The sequence below is a fragment of the Aethalodelphis obliquidens genome, unplaced genomic scaffold (assembly GCF_003676395.1).
Source record: "Aethalodelphis obliquidens isolate GAN/ISIS:26980383/991018 unplaced genomic scaffold, ASM367639v1 scaffold13, whole genome shotgun sequence".
Classification (NCBI taxonomy): domain Eukaryota; kingdom Metazoa; phylum Chordata; class Mammalia; order Artiodactyla; family Delphinidae; genus Aethalodelphis; species Aethalodelphis obliquidens.
In genome coordinates, this window is record NW_020837957.1 from 14,587,128 (window position 1) to 14,609,535 (window position 22,408).

General features: G+C 36.8%; 1 protein-coding gene across 8 annotated transcripts in view; it reads right to left on the reverse strand.

Moving 5' to 3' along the window:
* USP33 (ubiquitin specific peptidase 33) overlaps positions 1 to 22,408 on the reverse strand; it is an 88,679-nt gene that overhangs the window by 10,794 nt on the left and 55,477 nt on the right. For 4 of the 8 annotated variants that reach the window (XR_003434318.1, XM_027114112.1, XM_027114111.1 and 1 more), the window contains 12 exons: positions 21,314 to 21,725; positions 18,848 to 18,988; positions 17,494 to 17,609; positions 16,158 to 16,330; positions 15,963 to 16,057; positions 14,930 to 14,963; positions 13,251 to 13,296; positions 12,626 to 12,806; positions 12,097 to 12,223; positions 10,781 to 10,950; positions 9,555 to 9,636; positions 8,802 to 8,910 (listed from right to left, as the gene is read on the reverse strand). Coding sequence is in view for 5 of the 8 variants with exons in the window: in XM_027114112.1 (XP_026969913.1) it covers positions 8,802 to 8,910; positions 9,555 to 9,636; positions 10,781 to 10,950; positions 12,097 to 12,223; positions 12,626 to 12,806; positions 13,251 to 13,296; positions 14,930 to 14,963; positions 15,963 to 16,057; positions 16,158 to 16,330; positions 17,494 to 17,609; positions 18,848 to 18,988; positions 21,314 to 21,725 (1,686 nt within the window). In the remaining 3 variants the exon portion in view is untranslated. Of the gene's footprint in view, positions 1 to 7,778; positions 8,911 to 9,554; positions 9,637 to 10,780; positions 10,951 to 12,096; positions 12,224 to 12,625; positions 12,807 to 13,250; positions 13,297 to 14,929; positions 14,964 to 15,962; positions 16,058 to 16,157; positions 16,331 to 17,493; positions 17,610 to 18,847; positions 18,989 to 21,313; positions 21,726 to 22,408 lie in introns of those variants that run through there. The other 4 variants (XM_027114113.1, XM_027114114.1, XR_003434319.1 and 1 more) reach the window with 4 other exon arrangements.

A 22,408-nucleotide genomic window follows, 5' to 3' on the forward strand; every position in this document is an offset into this window, starting at 1 on the left:
CCCTGGTGGCGCAGTGGTTAAGAATCCGCCTGCCAATGCAGGAGACACGGGTTCGAGCCCTGGTCCAGGAAGATCCCACATGCCACGGAGCAACTAAGCCCGTGCGCCACAACTACTTAAGCTCGTGTGCCTAGAGCCTGTGCTCCGCAACAAGAGAAGCCACCGCAATGAGAAGACTGTGCACCGCGACAAAGAGTAACCCCCGCTCGCCGCAACTAGAGAAAAGCCCGTGCAGCAACGAAGACCCAACGCAGCCAAAAATAAAATAAATTAAATAAATAAATTTAAAAAAAAAAAAAGAGAGGAACAGCAACAGAGCCTGAAGAAAATGAAGGGTATTTGAAAATTATCTAATTGTAATAGTGTGAAAAGACAGTGAGACTCCTGCAAGATATCTCACGCTGGGTAACTAAGTGCCCGCGGTACATACTACCTATGGACAAAAAACAGTGAAGTTCAGCTCATTTCTCCCCTATGATCAAATCTAATCCAAACCCTGCCACTGTCCCCAGAGATCCTTATAATAATAGCTCAGAAGTACCTCTATGTTCTGGCCCCATGATTTGACTTCATCTTCTAGTACTTTCCTCCTCATTTATTCACTTGTGGTCACACAAACCTCTGTTACTCCCAAAATCAAGCAGATACATTCCTGTCTCTCAAAGCCTTTGCATGGGCATCCCTTCTTTTTACAGATATTTGAATATCTCCCTCACCTTCTTCAAGTCTTTGCTTAAATGTCACCTTTTCAATGAGGCCGATCTTTTTTTTTTTTTTTTTTTTTTTTTGTGGTACGCGGGCCTCTCACCGTTGCGGCCTCTCCCGTTGCGGAGCACAGGCTCCGGACGCACAGGCTCAGCGGCCATGGCTCACGGGCCCAGCCACTCCGCGGCATGTGGCATCTTCCCGGACCAGGTCACGAAGCCGTGTCCCCTGCATCGGCAGGCGGACTCTCAACCACTGCGCCATCAGGGAAGCCCAATGAGGCCGATCTTGATCACACTGTTTATAACTGCACCTGACTCCTCCCCTCATCACTATACTCCTGATCCTCTTATCCTGTTATATATCTTCCTTCACCATAGAACTCATTACCTTTTGATATATAATGTATTTGTTATTTATTAAATGTAAGCTCTTTGAGAGCAAGGATCCTTCTGGGACACAAGGTAGCTGCTTCCACAGAACAATGAAAGACAATGAATAATGTTGTGATTGCCTCTGATGAAATCAAGGCATGTTTGTCTCCAGGTAAAGAATTAAAGTTTGGACTTCCTGTGATGTACAACTTATCCTTAGAGAACTGAGATTTCTGAAATGTAATGTTAGACTGATTCTGTCAGATGAATCCACTTCATTCACAGCATTACCAGGTTTGGACACTTTCAGGACTTTCTCTCTGGCATTAGGACATTTCTTCCTTATGTGTCTAGGTGGGGGCTTTTGAAAATTGAGTTAAGTATAATCACCCCAGTTATTTAAAGGCATCTGTTTCTCTCTAGTTCTCAGAAATTAAACTGTTGCTCTCAAAGGAGTTCCACCTCTCTACTCTCTTCTAAAATACCTATTAGAAAAACATTGGATTCTGTATCTACCCAACGTGTCAAAACTTTTGTTTTCCACCTGTTTATCCTTGTGCTTCATTTTAGGAGAAACCCTTCACTAGATCTTTCAGTACACTAATATGCTCTCCAGCAGTATTTATTCAGTCAACCCATCTATTGAGTTTTGTTTTTAGGATACAATATCCTTATGCATCTCTCTGGGAATCAATCATTTATTTTAAGGCATAACTTAGGAAGACACAATTCTTTCTAGGTATTACAAGCTAGCTAAAGTTAACGCCTTCTTTAACCAACCCAAGGGTCCACATTCACTGCTCAATCCAAGCAGACACCTTCATGCTTACTGCTTAGTACAATGCAGGGGGCAGAGTGCTGAAATCACTATTAGTATCTGCCGCTTCCAAGCTTAAAGCCTGTGTGGTCATTTCCCATGACATTGGTCTGCTTCTTCAAACTGATCCTATCTGCTTTCTCAATTTTTCAGAAACTCCACTTAATTTCCAGTCTAGCAAGGGCACCTATTTTTGTACTCTAGTGTTCTGTTTTGTTTTTTTAAATTTTTTTTGTGGCATGCGGGATCCCAGTTCCCTGACTAGAGATGGAACCCAGGCTGCCTGCATTGGGAGCTCAGTCTTAACCACTGGACCGCCACGTAAGTCCTGTTATTTTTTTATACTAAGACATTGCTTTTTTTCTTTTTTTCAAAGGGGTGGTGGTAGAATAAGACAAAAAAAACCCTAGTGTTATGGAATAATTATAGACTTGCATTTTATAAAACAGCTTCATTAAAGTATAATCCACAGTGTTAGTGTAAAGTTCAATGGTTTTCAGTAAGTTTATAATTGTGCAGCCACCAACACAATCCAGTTTAAAACACTTCTGACACTCCCCAAACTCCCCTGTGCCAGTTTACAATCACTTCCTCTCAGCCCCAGGAAACCACTGACCTACTTTGTGTTTGTTTTTTTTTAATTAATTAATTTATTTGGTTGCACTGGGTCTTCATTGTGGTTCAAGGGCTCCTTAGCTGCAGCTCGCAGGCTCCTTAGTTGTGGCAGGTGAACTCTTAGCTCCGGCATGCACGTGGGATCTAGTTCCCTGACCAGGGATCAAACCCAGGCCCCCTGTATCAGGAGCACAGAGTCTTACCAATGTGCCACCAGGGAAGTCCCTATCTTTTTCTTAGATATTTCATATAAGTGGAATTAGACATTACATAGTCGTTTTTGTCTTGTTCCTTTCACTTGGCATAATGTTCCTAAGATTCATCATATTGCTGCACGCATCAGTAGTTCTACCTTTTTTATGCTTAGTAGTATACCACAGCCTTTTTATCCATTTGCCACCTGATAGACATCAATTTCCGGTTTGGGGCAATTATGAGCAATTCTGCTCATGAACATTTGTGTACAGGTTTTTGCAGACGTAAGTGTTCATTCTCTGGAGTAAATACCTAGGAGTGAGACTGCTGAGTCATGTGCTAAGTGTTTGTTTAACCTATAAGAAATTGTCAAACTGGTTGTCATCCGGCATGTGACACCACATGCCCACCAACAGTGTTTATATGAGAATTCTAGTTGCTCTACATTTTTTTTTTTTTTTGAGGTATGCGGGCCTCTCACTGTTATGGCCTCTCCCGCTGCGGAGCGCAGGCTCCGGACGCGCAGGCCCAGCGGCCATGGCTCACGGGCCCAGCCACTCCGCTGCATGTGGGATCTTCCCGGACCGGGGCACGAACCCGCGTCCCCTGCGTCGGCAGGCGGACTCTCAACCACTGCGCCACCAGGGAAGCCCAACATTTTTGTCAGAACTTGATATTGTCCACTTCTTTATTTTACCCATTCTAAGAAGTATGTAATGGTATCTCACTGTGGCTTTAATTTGCACCTTACTGATGACTGCTGAGAGTGTGTACCTTTTCATGTGCTTATCACTCATATCTTAAGGATAATGTATATTAAAATATTTTCTTATTTTTAAATTGGAATATCTATCTTCTTGAGTTGTACGAATTCTTTATATAATCTTATATAATCTGGATATATATACAAGCCCCTTGATGATAAATGATTTACAAATGCTTAGAACTGGATTTGGGCCTACCTTCCTAACCTATAGTGTTTCTTCCAGTATCACCGTTGTTGGTCTTACTGAACGTCTCATTTCCTGAGATGATATCCCATATAACCTCTGATTATGTAACTAATTTTACACAAAATAAATGAAGCAATGGGCTCACATCCATAGAATTCACTGACTTTACCATATGGCATCACCTAAAAGTTGCTGGCCTACTGAATACTGTTTTTGTGCCCGGGTGGCAAAACACCGTGGGGTTGGTACTATCCTATGGGATGTAGTATATGGCTCAAACGAGGAACAACCCTATGGTGCTGTTTTTCCCACAACCAGAAAACATGAGAGTAGGTACCAGGTAAAGGAAGTAGGAGAGTTTATCTATTACTACCTACTGACACAAAAGCTTTTTTGCTTCTAATTATCACAACTTTGGCCTCTACTAGTTTAGAGGTATTAGGTTCCAAAGGGACACAACAATGATTTTACTGGACTGGAAGATGAGACACTCCTCTGGCCATTTTGGGTTCCTCATGTCACGGAACCAAGAGACAAAGTGGGTAGGGCTATATAAAAAGTAGAATAAAATGACTACTACACAACAGAAAAAAGGGGAACTATGTCTGAAAATCAGGTTATACCCACTGTATTAGTTTCAGAGGGGGGCTATAGCAAATCACCACAAACTTGGTGGCTGAAACCAGATTATTTTTTCTCTCAAAGTTCTGGAGGTCAGAAGTCCAAACCAAGGTGTAGGCATGACCGTGCTTCTTGTAGAGAAGGGGAGATTTGGTTCCTTGCCTCTTCAACCTTCTGCTTTGTGAGTGTATATTGCAATCTCTGTCTTCTGTCTTCATATGGCTTTCACCTCTTCTCTCTGTGTATCTCTCCTCTGTGCATCTCTTTATAAGGGCACTTATCATTAGACTTAGGGTCCATGCAGATAATCCAGGTTGATCTTGTCTCAAGATCCTTAATTATATATAAAAAGACCCTTTTCATAAAGTCAATTCACAGGGATTAGGACACGGAAACACCTTTTTGGGGGGCCAGCATTCAATCCACTATAAGCACCATTCAGTATTTCCATATCCACAGATTAAAAGCTCATAGCCAACTAGAGAAATCTAACACAGGCAAGACTACAAAGAGCTCAGACTCTTCAGGAATGAAGGTCTGGGTTACTTCATCAGGTAAATAACCAGCTGAAGTGCTGGATGAGAAAACAGAGAATATGGAATGGGTAGTTATAAGCTGTAGACACATACTTCTTCCTTCCCCCATGCACTGGGTTGGCCAAAAAGTTCATTCGGTTTTAAGTAGAACTAAAAGACACCTTTTTCATTTTCACCAAGAATTTTATTGAACAATGTATTCACTAACCCAATGAACTTTTTGGCCAACCCAATACATATTTGTAAATATTTCTAAATTTGTGAAAAATTACCAATTTATATTTCCTTTCATTCCTCTATTTCATATAAGGCATGTTGTTGGTGGTTAATCTTATCGTTTATTCTTTAGCTTGCAGAATATAAAAGGGAGATTATGACTAAACTGACTGAACTAAACATGAATGATCATCATCCAGAAATGGATACACTGACTGATGGCACTTTGGGTTTTCCAAGTTTAGGGAAAGGATAAATGCTGCATCTAGTGGTACATGAGCTAGCTGCATCATGTTAGGCAGAAACATGATACTATTGCTACTGTTGTTGCTGACGTATAGATGCAATATGACAAGGGGGGCAAACTATACTGTATTTATTGTCTGTTAAGGCATCACTTCCATTCATTCTTATACTCTCTTCTATGAAAAGAGAAGATTTCATTTTCCAGGATCGCTTGCCAGTAGTGCTCCAGATCTGTCACTGCCAATGATATATGCAATATATGGAAGGCACAAGAGAAAGAGAAACTTCCCCCACGTCCTCTGGTGGCAGTTGCGGCAGGACTGAGGCCTCCACAGATGGCACAAGCAGGGTTTTGCCACCACTTCCAAGCATCTTCCCAAGAATCCCTCACTCAGTGCCACAGGCAGCTAACATCTTTAACAGCAGCATCCTCAGGATAACCCACCAGGGTCCTGAGATTAGCGGCTTATCAAGTCTATCAAGTTTCTGAGCATTCTCCTGAGACTTGCCAGTGGTAAGTAACATAGGTAATTTCCAGAAGCTTTGTGCAATTAAAAACTTCTTTTTAGCTTTGAAACAATCTCAAACTTACAGGAAAACTCCAGTACAATACGAAGAAATTTTCTTTTCCTAGACCATTTCAGAGTAAGTTGCTAAACACACGAGGACTTTTTCCTACACATTTAACACAAATGATAAAAATGTGGAAATTAACATCGATGTAATACTAGCACCTAATCCTCAGACTCCATCAAGTTTTTCTAATTGATCCAATAATGTTGTTTATAGCCAGAAGATCCAGTTCAGAATCACTTGTTGGGACTTCCCTAGCGATCCAGTGGTTAAGACTCCACGCTTCCATTGCAGGGGGTGCGGATTCGATCCCTGGTCCGGGAACTAGGATGCCACATGCCGCTCAGCCGAAAAAACAAACAAAAAACAAAAACAAGCAAGAATCACTTGTTGCATGTAACTTCATATTTCCTTTAAGGTGGCACAGTTCCTCAGTCTTGACTTTCATTCTTGACAGTTTTGAAGGTTACAAGCCAGTTGTTGTATAAAATGTCCCCCAATTTGGGTCTGCCTGGCTTTCCTCATTTGAAACTCAGGTTATGCACTGTCTACCAAACAAGTGATGCTGTGTTCTTCTCACTGTATCCTATCCTAGCACATGATTTTGATATATTCCACTGCTACTGATGTTCACTTTAATGACTTCATTGAGTTGGTGCCAGACTCTTCTTGCTTAGTCTTTTCTCTTCAAAATTAATACGTATTTTGTGGGGAATAAGCTGGAACTATGTTAATATTCCATTCCGCATCAGTATTTCAATTTATTCACTTATTTATAACAGTATGAACACAATATCTCCTATTTTGTTTAATGCATTATAATACCATTATAATTTATTTTGAAGCATAAATTGTCCCAAATTTGGCAAGTAAAAGCCCCTTCAAGCTGGCTTCTGTGTACTTTTGACATTTCCCCATCATTCTTCAAAAACTTCTTTAATTTCTGGAACAGTAAGAAATTCCAAGCTCATCTTGTAATTCCCCTGCCCCAGCCCTGAAAGCAGCCATTTCTCCAAGGAGGGCTGGTTCCTTTTACTAGAGAAAGATGTTTAGAAGCCAAGATCCGAAGAGAGCTAGGTATCCTCAATCCTACTGTAGTTATTACTGCTTCCAGGCCTTTTCAGTGCCAGAGTTAGGAAATTAACTTAGGTACATCATTTATTTCTATATATGTGTACATATACACACATTTATACCTCTATATGTATATATGTATCTAACACAGTGAGTTCACAAAGATGCCTACTATTTTAATCCAGTAACAAAGAGTCCATTTTAGTTTCCTCTCTTTCAGTATCTGTAACTCCCTTATCTGACAATAAGAAATCTGGCTCTCATTACACCCATATTATCTGATCAATCCTACACATGGAATCAATCCCTCAATTTTACCACCACCGCTAAGCTGTGCCGCCTCACACAGCAATCTCCAGCCAACACGGGCATCCACTGTTACGTTGCCTGGGCTCCAACATCCTTGACCAGGCCCACACCACTACACAGAAGCTTTCTTTACCTTGTCTGGGCTCTGAGACCCCACTCTGAGCTGCTGTCCCCACTCCTACCTCCAGTATGGCAGCCTTCCAGATTTCCTGAAAGTCAGCTATGGTCTTCTTGATTTTCAATGCCCAGTCTTTTTAGTAGTTATTTAAGTCTTTCATTGCCTGTATTCCTATTCTACTCAAAATACTTAGAATGGCTTCTGTTGATCAAACCCTAACGTATGGGACTTCCCTGGTGGTCCAGTGGTTAAGAACCCATGCTCCCAATACAGCAGGGCCGGGTTCAATCCCTGGTCAGGGAACTAGATCCCACATGCATGCCGCAACTAAGAGCTCATATGCCGCAGCTAAAGATCCTGCACGCGGCAATGAAGGTCCTGTGTGCCGCAACTAAGATCCAGCGCAGCCAAATAAATAAATAAATATTGAGAAAAAAAACCCTAATGGATATAGTCATTAGCCATTTATTTAAGCATTCGTGGAATGAACTACTTTTACCTTTCAACTAAAATTTGCCTCCTTATATTTAGAAAGCAAATGAGGCTCAAGCACAGTAAATCAATCCACACCTGTAATATCTTCCTGTGTATGTGAAAATCGCTTTACTTTAGGCAAAGGCACACACACACACACACAAAACACCCCTAAATCTATGAAAAGAAGCCTGTGGCCACAACATGGAATGTACTGTTCATCTATAATATCTGCTCAATTAACTTCTCTCCTTCTTTTACTAAAAGAATCTCAATCTTCCCTTATAGAATTATCCCTCCACCAATATAATTTCAATAGAAATATCAATGAACATGCCTCTCAGGTGACTCAAACTCTAGTAGTATTCTCTACTAGGAACCCGAATAATAAATAAATGGTTGGAGCTGTATTACGGACAGCAGCACTTTGAAGAAACTTACTTCTTGCTACCTAGACAAATGGAATTATACTAGTCTTTGTCCAATAAAACCTGGTTATTCAGCTCTTCCTATTGATTCTGTGATCAGACTTTCTGTTGCTTGCAATCAAGAAATACCTCATAACATACTCACTTTGTGGGAACTAGGTACAAGTATAGAGAGTCCCCCCAAACAATATTATACTTCACAAAGGGGTGGAAGTAAAGAATGCAATCTGAGTAGATGCTTTCAGAAAAACCACTAACTTAAGGAAACTTATAATTTACCATTTCAATAAAGAGATTTCTTGCCAGTGCCAATACATAAGACAAAATTTATTACCAATCCATGAAAACAAAAACCCCCAAAAGAAGAACTTAACTCACTAGAACTATAGTCACCTGACTGGGGTCTCTCACTGTTATGAGCCCATGAGACTTAAAATGTATTACAACTCTTTCGTCCAATCATTTCACTAACATCGTTCCTCTAATTGTCAGTTCTTTATCTTTATTCTAGATCATTTTTATAATTTGAAAAGCATCATTTTTTTACCCGAATAAAAATTTCCAATTCAATTTTTCTTCTTTTTTCAATTTTCTCCGCCTCAATCTGGCAAGTGTGACAAATGTACAGATGGTTGACGGCTGGTCCTCCTCCATACCTAATGCATGAAGAATTTAATAAGTATGATAATCTGGAAGTAAGCTGATGTTCTAGGAAATGTGTCCAAGTTTTAGTAAAATGTAAAAACCAAATTATCGTAAGGGCCTGATTTTATGTTTTTCAGGGTCGCTGATTTTATCAGTTTATTGACTTACTGATTCATCTGTATTTCAACTTTCCCTTACAGCTACTTTTGTTACAAAATATGTTTGTTGCAACAACATAAAGTAAAAGAAGTGGCTGTCAAAAGTTAGCATACAACATATAAATCTTAAGTTATACACAGCCACAGTTTTAATCAAGTTTTAACTAGAAGGAGGCTTCCCCTGGCCACTAAGAATTCATAGAATGAATTATTTTCAATATTTAAGAAAAAATATTTAAGAAAAATGTCACGGCATACTTTTAGAGATACAGATTATCAGAACATAAAACTTAGAATTAATTATCTAGACTAGGGCCACACTAGCCACAAAAGTCTCTCTACTCACACTTCAGAGTGAATAAATGAAGGAAGAAGGGAATATTCCACATAAGCAACATACAGCACAGGGAGCATATACAAAATAATCCAATCTCCTTTTAACGAATTTCACAAACTGATTTCCACAATACCATATTGTCTGATTTAAAAAAACAAACCTGCTATATAGGTTATCCCAAATGTTCTGAGGCAGCATCAATACCAGGTCTTCAATATAACTAGCTTTTCGTGGAGGAACACCTAAAAAAGTTTAAATGGGTCTGTCTCATTCTTAAATTCCGTTATATTACTTTTAACTGATTAATCACTGGCATCTTTTCCAATCATTATTCTTAAAACCTCTCCCCAAAAGGTTAAAAATTAAGTATATGTTCCTAAAGATGAACATATTTCTTGAAATAGAGAAAAATAAGTTAACCAAGATGTTCAAGTACTTAACTTACATAAATCTTTACTAAGCCTTGACTGTGTATTGGGGCAAGCCAGAGATAAATCAGAGACAATCTTTCCTTCATGGAGCTTATGAGCTAGCAGTAGAAATGAAGAATTTATATGAATAACCATAATAAAAGGCAGGCACAGATAAATGCCATAAAAGGATTATAGGGAGATTTGGAACCGGAAGAGACTTAAGTTAGTAGCTCAAGTAGGGAAATAATAAGAGAAAAATTCACATACAGAAATATTTTCAAAAAAAAAAAGAAAGAAATATTTTCAAGGTTTAGATTTCTAAATCCAATATAGGACATTTCTACTATCTCTTGTGGTTTCACTGAAAAAATAATTAATTAATGAGAATATCAAGTCTTCAACCATGAAATTTAATTAAGGTGTCACACTAAGGTTGTCATAGAAACAAGCACTAACACAGTCACAAAGGCATAAATTACATTTAGCAAATAACTGCATGAGGTTTTTTTACTAAACTCTGAGTACGTTTTCATAGTTAGGAAAAGAGCCAGCTATTCATTTAGACAAAAGGGATAAGAGCCACGGATACAGTTGGAGCTGCATGTCTCTCAGCTGAGAAAAATGATGGGCAATAGAAGTGTTCACTGCACTGTAATTACCTGTTTATGCATCTGTCTTTACTATGAAATTAAAGCTATGCAAATAGAAATAGTGTTTCTGGTACTTTCAGGCTCTAGCACAGGGTTTGGAACAGGTACTCAGTAAATATCTGTTCTATGAAAAGGCTACAGATTGCCTATAATTAGAAGAAAAAGCTAATTTCTGAAACCATAGCAAAATAAACACATTTAACTTGGAATGTAGATGGGGAAATGGAAAATAAATGGAAGAGGAAAATTCTTGGCTCTTTCCCTATTTGTAAATTATTTAACAGCAAATCCCTACCACTACTTTCCATTACAGAGTTTCTTACCTCCATGAATACAGAGAAAATCATTATTTGAAATAGGGCCAGGTTCAGCAAAGGTCTTAAATTTATTTAGCCACTGTCGAGAAATATAAAACTGAAGGAGACTTGGTTCCATTATGTTCAACAAATTTGATATCCTCCGCCTCTCTTTTTGTGCTTCTTCACTGCTCTTCCTATTAAGGGACAGTGATTCATTAAATTCAATATGCATTTTACTCCGTTAGATTAGTAAGTGGATTTTTCCGTTCACTTATTAGACTTAGCACACACATTAACACAGTCATCCCTCTATATCCGTGGGGGATTGGTTCCAGGACTCTTGCAAATACCAAAATCTGTGGATGCTTAAGTCCCTTATATAAAATGGTGTAGCATTTGCATATAAGCTATGCACAGCCTCTCATATTCTTTAAATCATCTCTAGATTACTTATAATACCTAAAAAATGTAACTGCTATGCAAACACTGGTAAATACAGCATAAGTGGTATGTAGATAGTACTGGTGTGCAATTTTAAGTTTTGCTTTTTGGAACTTTCTGGAATCTTTTCCCCCCCAATATTTTCAATATGCCGTTGGTTGAATCCTCGGATGTGGAACCAATGGATATGGAGGGTGGACTGTACTGTGAATCTTGTTAGGTCTTGAAAATTATTCATGAGAAATATACTTTGTTCCACCCTGCCCCCACTACATTACACACTCTAGGGGTGATACTATATCTTAACTACTAGTATCCACATAACTATTGCTATAGAACAGACATTCAAATGATTGTTAATAAGATCTAAACAGTTAATCTGCTTTCCTGTTTTAGTAGTTATTACAATCTTTTAGAAGATACTAAAAGGTACCAAGGATTTATTTTTATATTAATACCTTTTTTTTTTTAATTTTTATTTTGGCCATGCCGCGTGGCATGCAGAACTTCCCTGACCAGGGATTGAACCCATGCCCTCTGCATTGGAAGCGCGGAGTCTTAACCACTGGACCACCAGGGAAGTCCAATACCTCCTTTATTAGTTATGTTAGGAGACAATTCCTACTGTCAGTGCCTAATTTTTAAAATTAAAACCAGTCTTTCTATAAAACAAAATATATTCCTTTGCCCTTCAACTAAATGACTTACCATTCTCTTAACAAAAGATCATTCTGCATGCAACCTTTCACTTTTACTCACATAATGAAATGAGAGTAAAGCAATTTCTAATCTTTACTCAGAAATCCACTTTGAAAGTCTTAGAAGTCACTGTTAACCTCAACATGAGATGTTCTGTCATATTTGTCAAAACAGCCTATCCAGGAGAGTTATTTCCTCACCTGTAGAAGAGAACATAAGCTTCTGCATTTTGTACAGTAGATTCTGAAACTTCAGTGACACTTTGGTCATCAAATTCATACCAGAGATTATTTAAATTGTTTCGGCAGTAGGCAATATAGTGTCCACCTGAATTTAAGCAGAAAAAATTTAAATAATTTCAGTAATAAAAAGATATAGCAAGAACTATCTTCGTATTCTTTTCCAGTAGATACCCTTACCACCACCACTTGAGGAAATGAAAATCAGGACAGAGAACGCAATCTTAAAAACCCAGTGTAAAAATAATCATGTTTAAGTCCTTATTATTTATCTTCACATAAAACATAATTTCCAGTATTTTAAACTTCAGAGTAAAATTATTCAATTTCCTAAAATTTCTGACATGTTTTTAATAACCAAAATAAAATAATTAATAAAAATCTACTTTTATACTTTTTTCTTTTGTTCAGTCGGGTCTTGTTTAAGAGATCAATTCAGATGTTTCTTTTCTTTAAAATCTAAAAACATATGTCAAACTTGGATACTTACTACTTGCAGTTCCATGGTGACAAATGACTGACAGAAGATCATAGGTAACAATTTGAGCTGGACTATCTTTAGCAAGAAATGGCTGAAGATCCAGGCCTTCCAGTGGAAATGAAACATGGGTACTAATTTTGGTGGAAAACATCAGTTCATGTCTGAATCTTTTAAGATGGATGCACAAAATCTTTTTAAAAGAGAAACGTAGGATTATTTAAAATTCTACTGTTTCATATGCTACATAAAAGAGTCTATTAAATATACATATTGTCAAGATTAAACATTACCCTGCAATTCTGATAACCTGATTCCAGAGACGTTAAAATGTGGAAATGATGAAACATGGTACTTCCTAAGTTCATAGCTACTGGCTTCTCCAATTTTACACTTTATGCCTGCAAGACCCTACAGTATCTGATTAAACTGTGTTCAACACAGTTTTACTGCTAAGGGCACTTACTTGGTATGCAACTCAATATTTAAAAAATGGATAATCTTAATAGGGTATACACAGCCACTGGTCAATAGAACCATTCCATTCTTCGACCAAAGCTAAAGAATTTACTACACTGTGTTATATTAATACCTTACCTATCACATAAAATAAATTAAATTGTGATAAAGCCCATACCTCAGGAAACTTTTGTACTTTACAAAACTTTACTCCATTCCTCAATCTAAGGGGTGAAAAGAGAAAACCAATTTTAATAAACCTGTTTCCCATACAAATCTACAAAACCTTTAGTATTTTCAAATATACAGCAAAATCTTTTAGAAAATGCAGAAATAAAGGTATCAGACTAAAAATGCTTACTACTGAATTATACACTACCAATTTAAAAAATACTAATAAAACATTGGAACCCCTTATTGTAAAAAAATTATTTAAATTAAGACATCAGTAATAAAAATTTAGAGTTGTATAATTCTTTGATGAAAATCTTCTACTATCTATGGCCTGGCTATGCCTTTATAACATTCAGGTATCACGTAAAACTGGGTAAAATAAAATCCCAATTTTATAGAATTGGTTGGTCAGGTCAATATATTACAACCTTTATTCCTAAATGTGAAAACAAATAACTTAAAATAGAGAGGTTATTATTAATAATCAAAAAAAATATTTTTTCGGCCACACCACGCGGCTTGTAGGATTAGTTCCCCAACCAGCGATCGAACCTGGGCCCTCGGCAGTGAAAGCGCAGAGTCCTAACCACTGGACTGCCAGGGAATTCCCAATAATCAATATTAATTTATACTTGACAGATCTCTACTCTGGATTCTGGGGTAGATGCAAGTTCTTTTCCACCTTCACTATTATCTTTTTCCTAGTTGGCACTGTTTTTCCAAGAAAGACTCCTCCTCTGGGCCAACTCAGTCTTCAGCTATCAGCTGTGGCTTCAAGGACAAACTGATAATAAATACTTTCCAATTCACTAGAGGTATATTTTTTTCTAGAAAGTGCAAAGCAGCTTTTCTTCCTTATTGACCTAACAATATACTATTCCTTTTTGTAATGAAGAAGACCAACAGCTGCAGATCAACATTTCCCTGGGTTTTTGACAAAAGCCAGAAGTTTGTATTATGAAGACTCTATTAATAGATCTTATTCGGAGGCCATTATTTTTCTATCAGAGAGATTCAGAAAAATTTTCCAGTTCACTCTACCTCAGACATATTTGCTTTCAATTTTCCATTTACTTTTCTTTTCTAACTCATCAGCAAGAAGCCTTAAAAGCCTAAACTTATTACAAGATAGAAAAAGGCAGCTAGTAGTAGATATAAAGAAATAAAATCATACTTTTCTTAACTGTCTTCTTTATTCGGCCCTCATACAGCAGGTAACATTAGAGATGGTATAACCTTTCTGAATTTTACACAAACTTGAAACTATGTACCTTTACAGTCACTTTCACTTCCTAAATCTAGCCTGTTAAGGTGGTAAGCCAGAAAAGCATATTGCGTTATTTATGATGACAGAATTAACCTATGTAATAAAAATATATGTTATATATCCTAGTATATATTTACAACATATTTGGAAAATGTTTTATGCAAAATTACATACTCATTTTATATCTTAAAATACACTGTCACATCTTAGCTAAGCTGATTAAATTTGTTAAATTTTTAACCTCAGATTTGTTTTGCAGAACAACCAGTCATTTTTTACTAGGACAAAGCTTACTGGCCTTTATATTTTTCTAAATAAAACGGAAAATTAACCCTACATGCCCAATTCAAATTACCAAGAAAAATACCATTTAAAATACAAAACATGCAATTGAAAGCATTGCCAATGACACTTACTTTTTGCATTTTTCACAACTGTACATATTGTCACCTGAAAACAGAACAGATCTGGTCATTCCTCTCAAACTAAAAGCAAGTTCTTTTCTTTCCGTTCTGCAATTCTTTGAGCTTGCAATGCTGAACCAGTAGAACAGTAACACAAGGCTCACATTTTTTAGTCTCTGCTCGAGTCAGCACGTTTACCACACCTACAACACCCTTTACCTGCTCTTTTGTCAACCTTGAAGGCGTATCTCAAATAACATCCTGTACACTTATTCACTCAACAAAATTTACTGACTGCTTGTTATATGTCCAAGCAAGATGCTGGACACACAAAAATAGTGAAGGCTTGGATCTTAAATACTATGGAGAAATTCAGACTAATCCAGATATACAAGTAAGTTTTTTATATTTTGGTTGAATTTTCTCTTTTTTCAATCCCAGAGAAGATTTTAGACACTTCAAATACCGTATTGTCTAGTACTATAGGAATTTGTATCAATTATTTCAGGATATTATTTATAGTGTTTATGTTGTCATGGTAGATACTGGCACTATGGCAATATGGGCAAGTACTATTTGAGCTGCCTCAAAATTCAGCTTTGGGCTTCCCTGGTGGCGCAGTGGTTAAGTATCCGCCCGCCAATGCAGCGAACACTGGTTCGAGCCCTGGTCCAGGAAGATCCCACATGCCGCAGAGCAACTAAGCCCGTGCGCCACAACTACTAAGCCTGCATGTGCTCTAGAGCCTGCAAGCCACAACTACTGAGTGCACATGCCACAACTGCTGAAGCTCGCACGCCTACAGCCCGTGCTCCACAACAAGAGAAGACACCGCAGTGAGAAGCCCGCACACCGCAAAGAAGAGCAACCCCCTCTCGACGCAACTAGAGAAAGCCCACACACAGCAAGGAAGACCCAACACAGCCAAAAATAAATTTTTAAAAAAACTCAGCTTTTATGAATACATTCTATATTTTGTCCCACTAGTATTTTAGATCACTCACAACAGTTTAGCCATTGATGAAAACTATTTCGTATTTCTTACCTTTTAGTTCATCTCTGGCAAAGAAGGCAGCAAGACAATCTTGCAAGGTTACTATTGGACCCCAAAACCAGCTAGGGACACATGAGACAACAAACCTGAAACATTATTGATAGAAAAAAGAAAGGAAATGTTCTGCCAGTACAGCAGAAACAGCAGTTTTAACAATCAACTAATACAAAGAAAACACATACATACCTCTTCACATATTCCATGAAAAAAGCTATCCACCCTTGTGGAGCATATGCTTCGCCACATGATCCTGCTTTGACTATAGATGTTGGATGACTTGATGAATGCAGCTTAGCAAGGTCTTCCTTGCCAGGGATCGGCAAGGACAGATCTTGAAAGGTCTCGAGGGTTACAGACACCTAAAATTGTTTTGTGTTTTAACAATGGGATGAAAATAATCCAGCACAAACATCTGAGGATAGATTTTAGACGGCAAAGATCAAAGCAAATTATAATAAGAAAAAAACAAAAAAACAAACTGCTTTTTATATAGTAAAAAAAGCTAAAATAGTAATAATGAAAGCAAAATTGCTTTGTACCAGGTGCTGTTCTAAATTTAATCTTCACATAAACCTTATGAGGTAACTACTAACATCCCCATTAGTCAAGGACATTGCAGTAAAGAGAAGTATCTCACACACAGCCACTGTAGCTTGAGTTCCAGACTGTTAAGCACTACTGCATTTATTTTTGAAAATGACCTCTAGTGATAGTTTTTAAATGTAGCTTAAAAAACAAGATGCGAAACCTAAACAGCTGAAAACATTTCAGGATAATTCCATTTAAATATCTGGTACCAAAATAGCCTACATTAAGATAACCCTATTGAAAACCCTTAGATTTGACTTAATTCTAACACAATAACTGAAAACTTACTTTGGGGTTTTTTGTGTGTTTTTTTTGAGATAGTTCATTTTACATTCATCTTAATTATATTCATCACTGCACTGAAGTAAAACTGTTCTTAAGAAAATCTCTAGGAAACTCAGGAATTTAGAGGTATTACTAAAAATCTCATGATGATTTTAATTCATGCTCTTGTTTATGAACCTGATACTACTTTTATTATCTGAATCCAAACTTAACATGGGAAAATATTTATAAGCCATACAACCAAGTGGAGAAGATACATACATAGCCTTGTGCCTGTGAATAACAACAGTTTCCTACTAATTTCATCAGCCTTGGAAGAATATGCATGTGTTACAAATTCTCGTTGCTGAGCAACATATCTCCTTTGTATGTGACCAGAGATGAAGAACTGAGTTAATCCTTCCTGCTAAATGCATGCCTGTTCAGTGACAGGTCAAGACCCATCCTTAAATCAGTATGTTACTATTGCTTCCAAAAACCAAGTTCTACTCTTAGAATCAATTTATATTTCTTCAAACACAAGAAATACATGTATAATCATCAACAACAAGGAAAAGACATTAAACTTTCACACCATTTTGTCAGGTTTTTTTTAAAAAAAGAGCATTTGACAGAAATTTCCTGTGTATTATAATTCTTTCATACTCACCCTATCACAAGTCAGACACTGCACTGAACTAATGATTGTTCCATCAAATATGTCTGAAATAACACTCCGGTATTTCTTGTGCTGTTTTTTTCTCTTTGGAGATGATGCAGACTGAGCTAGGATTGAAAAACAAGCATAGAAATTTTTTAGAAATCAAAGTAGTTCCTTTAGCATTTTTTTCTGAAATCTTTTAACAGCAAAATTACTATGCTGAAGAAATTTGTCAAAATACCATTCAAAAGCATTACCTAAAGAAAACACACACATACGCAAAAAAAAACCTCAAAGAGAAACCATGATGAAATAGAAAGTATTCAGCTTCCCATCTTGACTTCAACCAGAATAGTTTTGCTTTTACTTATTTGATTTTGCTCCCAAGTAAGGCTTTATTTGAAGAAAGGATGCTATTAAGCTTTGAGAGTTCTTTATATATTTTATATACAAGTCCTTTGTCAGCTACGCGATTTGCAAATATTTTCTTCCAATCTTATCTTTTCATTCTCTTAATGGTGTCTTTTGCCAAGAAAGATTTTAATTTTTTTTCTTTTACGGATCATGCTTTTGATGTCTTTGATGTTTTTAAAGAATTCTAACACAAGGTCATGAAAACTCTTATAAGAGTTTTACAGTTTTACATTTTCTAATACTGGAACTCTCATACATAGCTGGTTGGAAAGCAAAATGATACAGCCACTCCGAAAAACAATTTCATACAACATTAAGCATAAAACTAACATAAAACCCAGTAACCCCACATCCAGGTGTTTACCCTAAACAAATGAAAATTTATGTTCATACAGAAACCAGTACATAAATGTTTATAGCAACATTATTCATAATTGCCAAAAACTGGAAACAAATTCAAGTATTTCAGTCACACGATGAAATACTACTCAGTAATAAAAAAGAACTATTCAGACCTGCAACATGACTGTATCTCAGATTCATTACGCTAAGTGAAAGCAGCCTGTTTCAAAAGACTACGTCTGTATGATTCTCTTTATATGACATTCTGCAAAAGGAAAAACAATAGGAATAGGGAACAGATTCACAGGGCTGGGGCTTTGGGAGGAGTAGTGGGAGGGTCTGGTAGTATAAGGGAATTCTTTGGGGTACTGGAGCTGTTCTATATTCTGTTTGTGGTGATGGTAACAATCTGCGCACATGTTGAAACTCAGACCCCTACACCAAAAGAGTGAATTCTGTTGTATGTAAATTTGTGCCACACACACACACAAATTTTAAATCATGGTTGTGTAAAACTATGCTGTCAATTTAAAAAGCTTGAATAATATTTCATAATTAACACTTTAAACTATCAAAGCAAAGGAACCTGAATAACTGAAACTTCTACCTTTTTTGTGTGTGGGTGCCAATCCTGGCCACAAAGTGCCTGATTTCGGAGGGCTTGCTGATAAACGTGGGTTAACACCTTCACTTGATGGGAGGGTCTGTGATGTAGACAGCTCATTCAAATGGACATCAGTAATATATTCTGTAATATTTAAAATTTGTATTATTACATTAAATAGTAAAATTATTCCACCTGTCAAATAAAGCTTTCTTCATCTGAGATTTTGAACACAACTCACATTAATAAATGTCAGGTAAAACACCTGATAGACATTAGGCTTGCTAAGCAAACTAACAGTGATTTTCCCCCTAGGAATCTAATTAACGTTTATAACACATTACTGTTGTAGGCAATCCAGAAACTGTGCAAATATAAGTGTGGAAATATAAAGCCAAAGAGGATCATATTTGTCCTAACTTAGTATTTAAAAAACAAAAGCAATTTAGGGCAGTTTTTTAGAAAGCTTTAAAACTATATGGGAGAAAAAGAGATTATCCTCCCAAACTGACATAGTAAGCAAAATCTAACAAGAAATTTAGGCATAAAGTAATTATAAATTATTTTACTCTGTTATAAAAGGAAATAAAACCCTCTGTCAGAAAAAAACACCTTTTTTGGAATTAAATTATGAATCAAGAAAATATAAGCTCTATGAGAGCTATCTTGATTTGTTGTTGGATTCCTAGTACATAACATATATTCCAGGGCAAGAGACTGCTCAAAAAGTATTTGAGTGAAGAAAAGAGAATTGTACATAACAGACCCTGAAACAGAATGATTTCAGGGATTTTTTCAGATAATGCAAAATAAATGACTTTTATTACTTTCACAGAGGCATTTCTCATTATCCCAACCATGACTAAAAGCAGACTGCATAATATTGGGGGAAGAAAGAGGAGGAGACTCGCTCTAGCCTTTCAGAAGGGAATAAAGTTAATATCATCTAGGTCAGGGATTGGCAAATGATTCCTGTAACAGACCAGATAGTAAATATGTTGGGTTTTGCATGTCATATACGGTCTTTGTCACATTTTTCAATCAGAAAATGTAAAACCTCAGATCCCTGATCCAGGTCATCAATTAGTTACTAATTGTAAGCATAAACTTGCTATGGAGCAATAAGGAACCAGTAGGTCAAGTAATCAGGCTTAATCAGGCTTTTGATGAGGAAAGGCTAGATAGCAGACGGCTAAGTCTTTCAATACTGAAATTTCACATATCTATTGACTAAGCAACTTCTAACCACATCTAAACTTCTAAACATAACATCAGTATAATCAAGGAGCCTAACACGTTCTCCTGACTAGAAGGCATTTATGCACTGCACATGGGTGAACCACAAGTATTCCTGTGGTTAAGGAAATATCCTTCTCCTCCAGAAAAAATGTGGGGTTCAAAAACGTAAGTAAATTGTTTAGTAGTTCCTACTCTTCAGTAATTACAAAAGATACATTTTTTATGTTCCTTGTCTGCCACTTATTTTAAGGTCAGAGAATCTGAACCTCTGATGGTTTAATTTTATGTGCTTTGGAGAATTAAATACCACATTAAGCTAACACAAGTTAACCCTAGAAGAAATAAATGTAAAATGCAAAGCAACCTAGCTCAACTATCTTTCATTTGGCCACTTGCTCTTTCCCACAGGAACAATGACATGTATAACGGTATACTCTATCGTAACAGCGTTCATTATAGTTAATTAAACTCCTATGCCAAACATACACCAAGTATTTCATAGCTGATATGACTCCAATGACAGCAATCTAAATCTAACAGTCTACAATTTGGATTATTTTGCTATTTTGCAGATCTCAACCGAATCTGCTTTAAATGACATTAACTTAACACTCACATGCAAATAGTACTAAACTCTACTAGTCAGAAAGCCCAAAAGTAACATCTATTTAATACCCTCTTTCTTTCAATTAGTATGGTTGAACTATAATGTCATATACTACACACAAAATATTAAGCTAAAGCTATTAATTATTCTATTTCATTTTTATTATGCTAAATATAAACTGTGAACATTAACATGTAAATTAGAAATGTATTCTAAAGTCACATGTCAGGCTAATTCCGCTCTCCCCCAAATCAGAAAATGGTAAAATTACAAATATCATCTTAAATATAAACATATCTTGGGGCTTCCCTGGTGGCGCAGTGGTTGAGAGTCTACCTGCCGATGCAGGGGACATGGGTTTGTGCCCTGGTCGGGGAAGATCCCACATGCCGCGGAGTGGCTGGGCCCCTGAGCCATGGCCACTGAGCCTGCGCGTCCGGAGCCTGTGCTCCGCAACGGGAGAGGCCACAACAGTGAGAGGCCCGCGTACCACCCACCCACACACACACACACACACACACACAAAATTATATATATATATATGTATATATATATATAAACACATTTTGCACCCTTTGTCTAAAAATGAAACACTATCATTTGAAAATTATAAAAATTGTCACCTGAAGCTCTGCTGTGTATTTGCACTTTGACAGTTTCCTGATTGTTGAAGTCAACTGTTTCAGACACAGAGTCTCTATCTAATTCTCCTTCAGAATTCGCTTTATTAATCTTATTGCACATCTTCTCTTTTTGCCAATCTTTTGACATTTCTGAATTGTTTTCATCATCCTGAATTAACATTGTTGTTTCATTATTATCTTCAGAAAAGCTTCTAGACCCATTTTCATTTTCGGCTTTATCACTGCTGCTACAAGATTCACAAGACTGAAAATCTGCATCTGACTGGCTCTTGTCTTCCTCCATGGTCTCCTCAGTCATTATAGTTTGAGGATCCTCTTCTACTTCCATGACCTGTTCTTTCAGTTCTTCATGAAGCAGATCCATTAAACATCGAAGGAATTCTTGAGCATCCTAATATATAAGCAACATAGATATTACCATTTCATTAAAAACACATGTATGTAGAAATGAGAAAATATACAAAATGTGGTTAGCAACTGATTTCTAAATGTGTAGCATTATACTAAGGAAATACAACTTTGTAGACATAAGGCATTGGAGGGATAGGAAGCACTAAGTTCTAAAAAGTTATGTAAATAAAACAAAAGTAATTAAAAAACTGAACATGTATTTCAATTAAAACTAAAAAAAACAATAAACAACAGCAACAAAAAACTGAAGATGATCTGGAGGTCAGCTTTAGTACTGCTGCTATTTTAAAAAACTTGAGTAAGGATTTGCCTCATCTGACAATAACAACTGAGAGAGATATCCTAAATTCAAGTATAAGTTTGGCTTAAAACTAAAGCTTTATCCAATTTTGCACTGTATCTCAAAAATCCTTGATCAACCTAGAATGTTTATTGAAAATACAAATTCGTAGGCCCCAACTTATGTCTACCAAGTCTCTGTGATCCAGGAATTTGCAACAGAAAAAGTTAACAGAGAACAGGTATTGTTTTGAAAAAGAAACACATGTGAGGACCAGGTATTAACATGAAAAAACATTTTATAAAGTACAATAATTGAAACTGCCATTGGTGTCAATCCAAAAAATTACAGGTCGATGAAACAGCTTAGAAAGCCCAGAAACA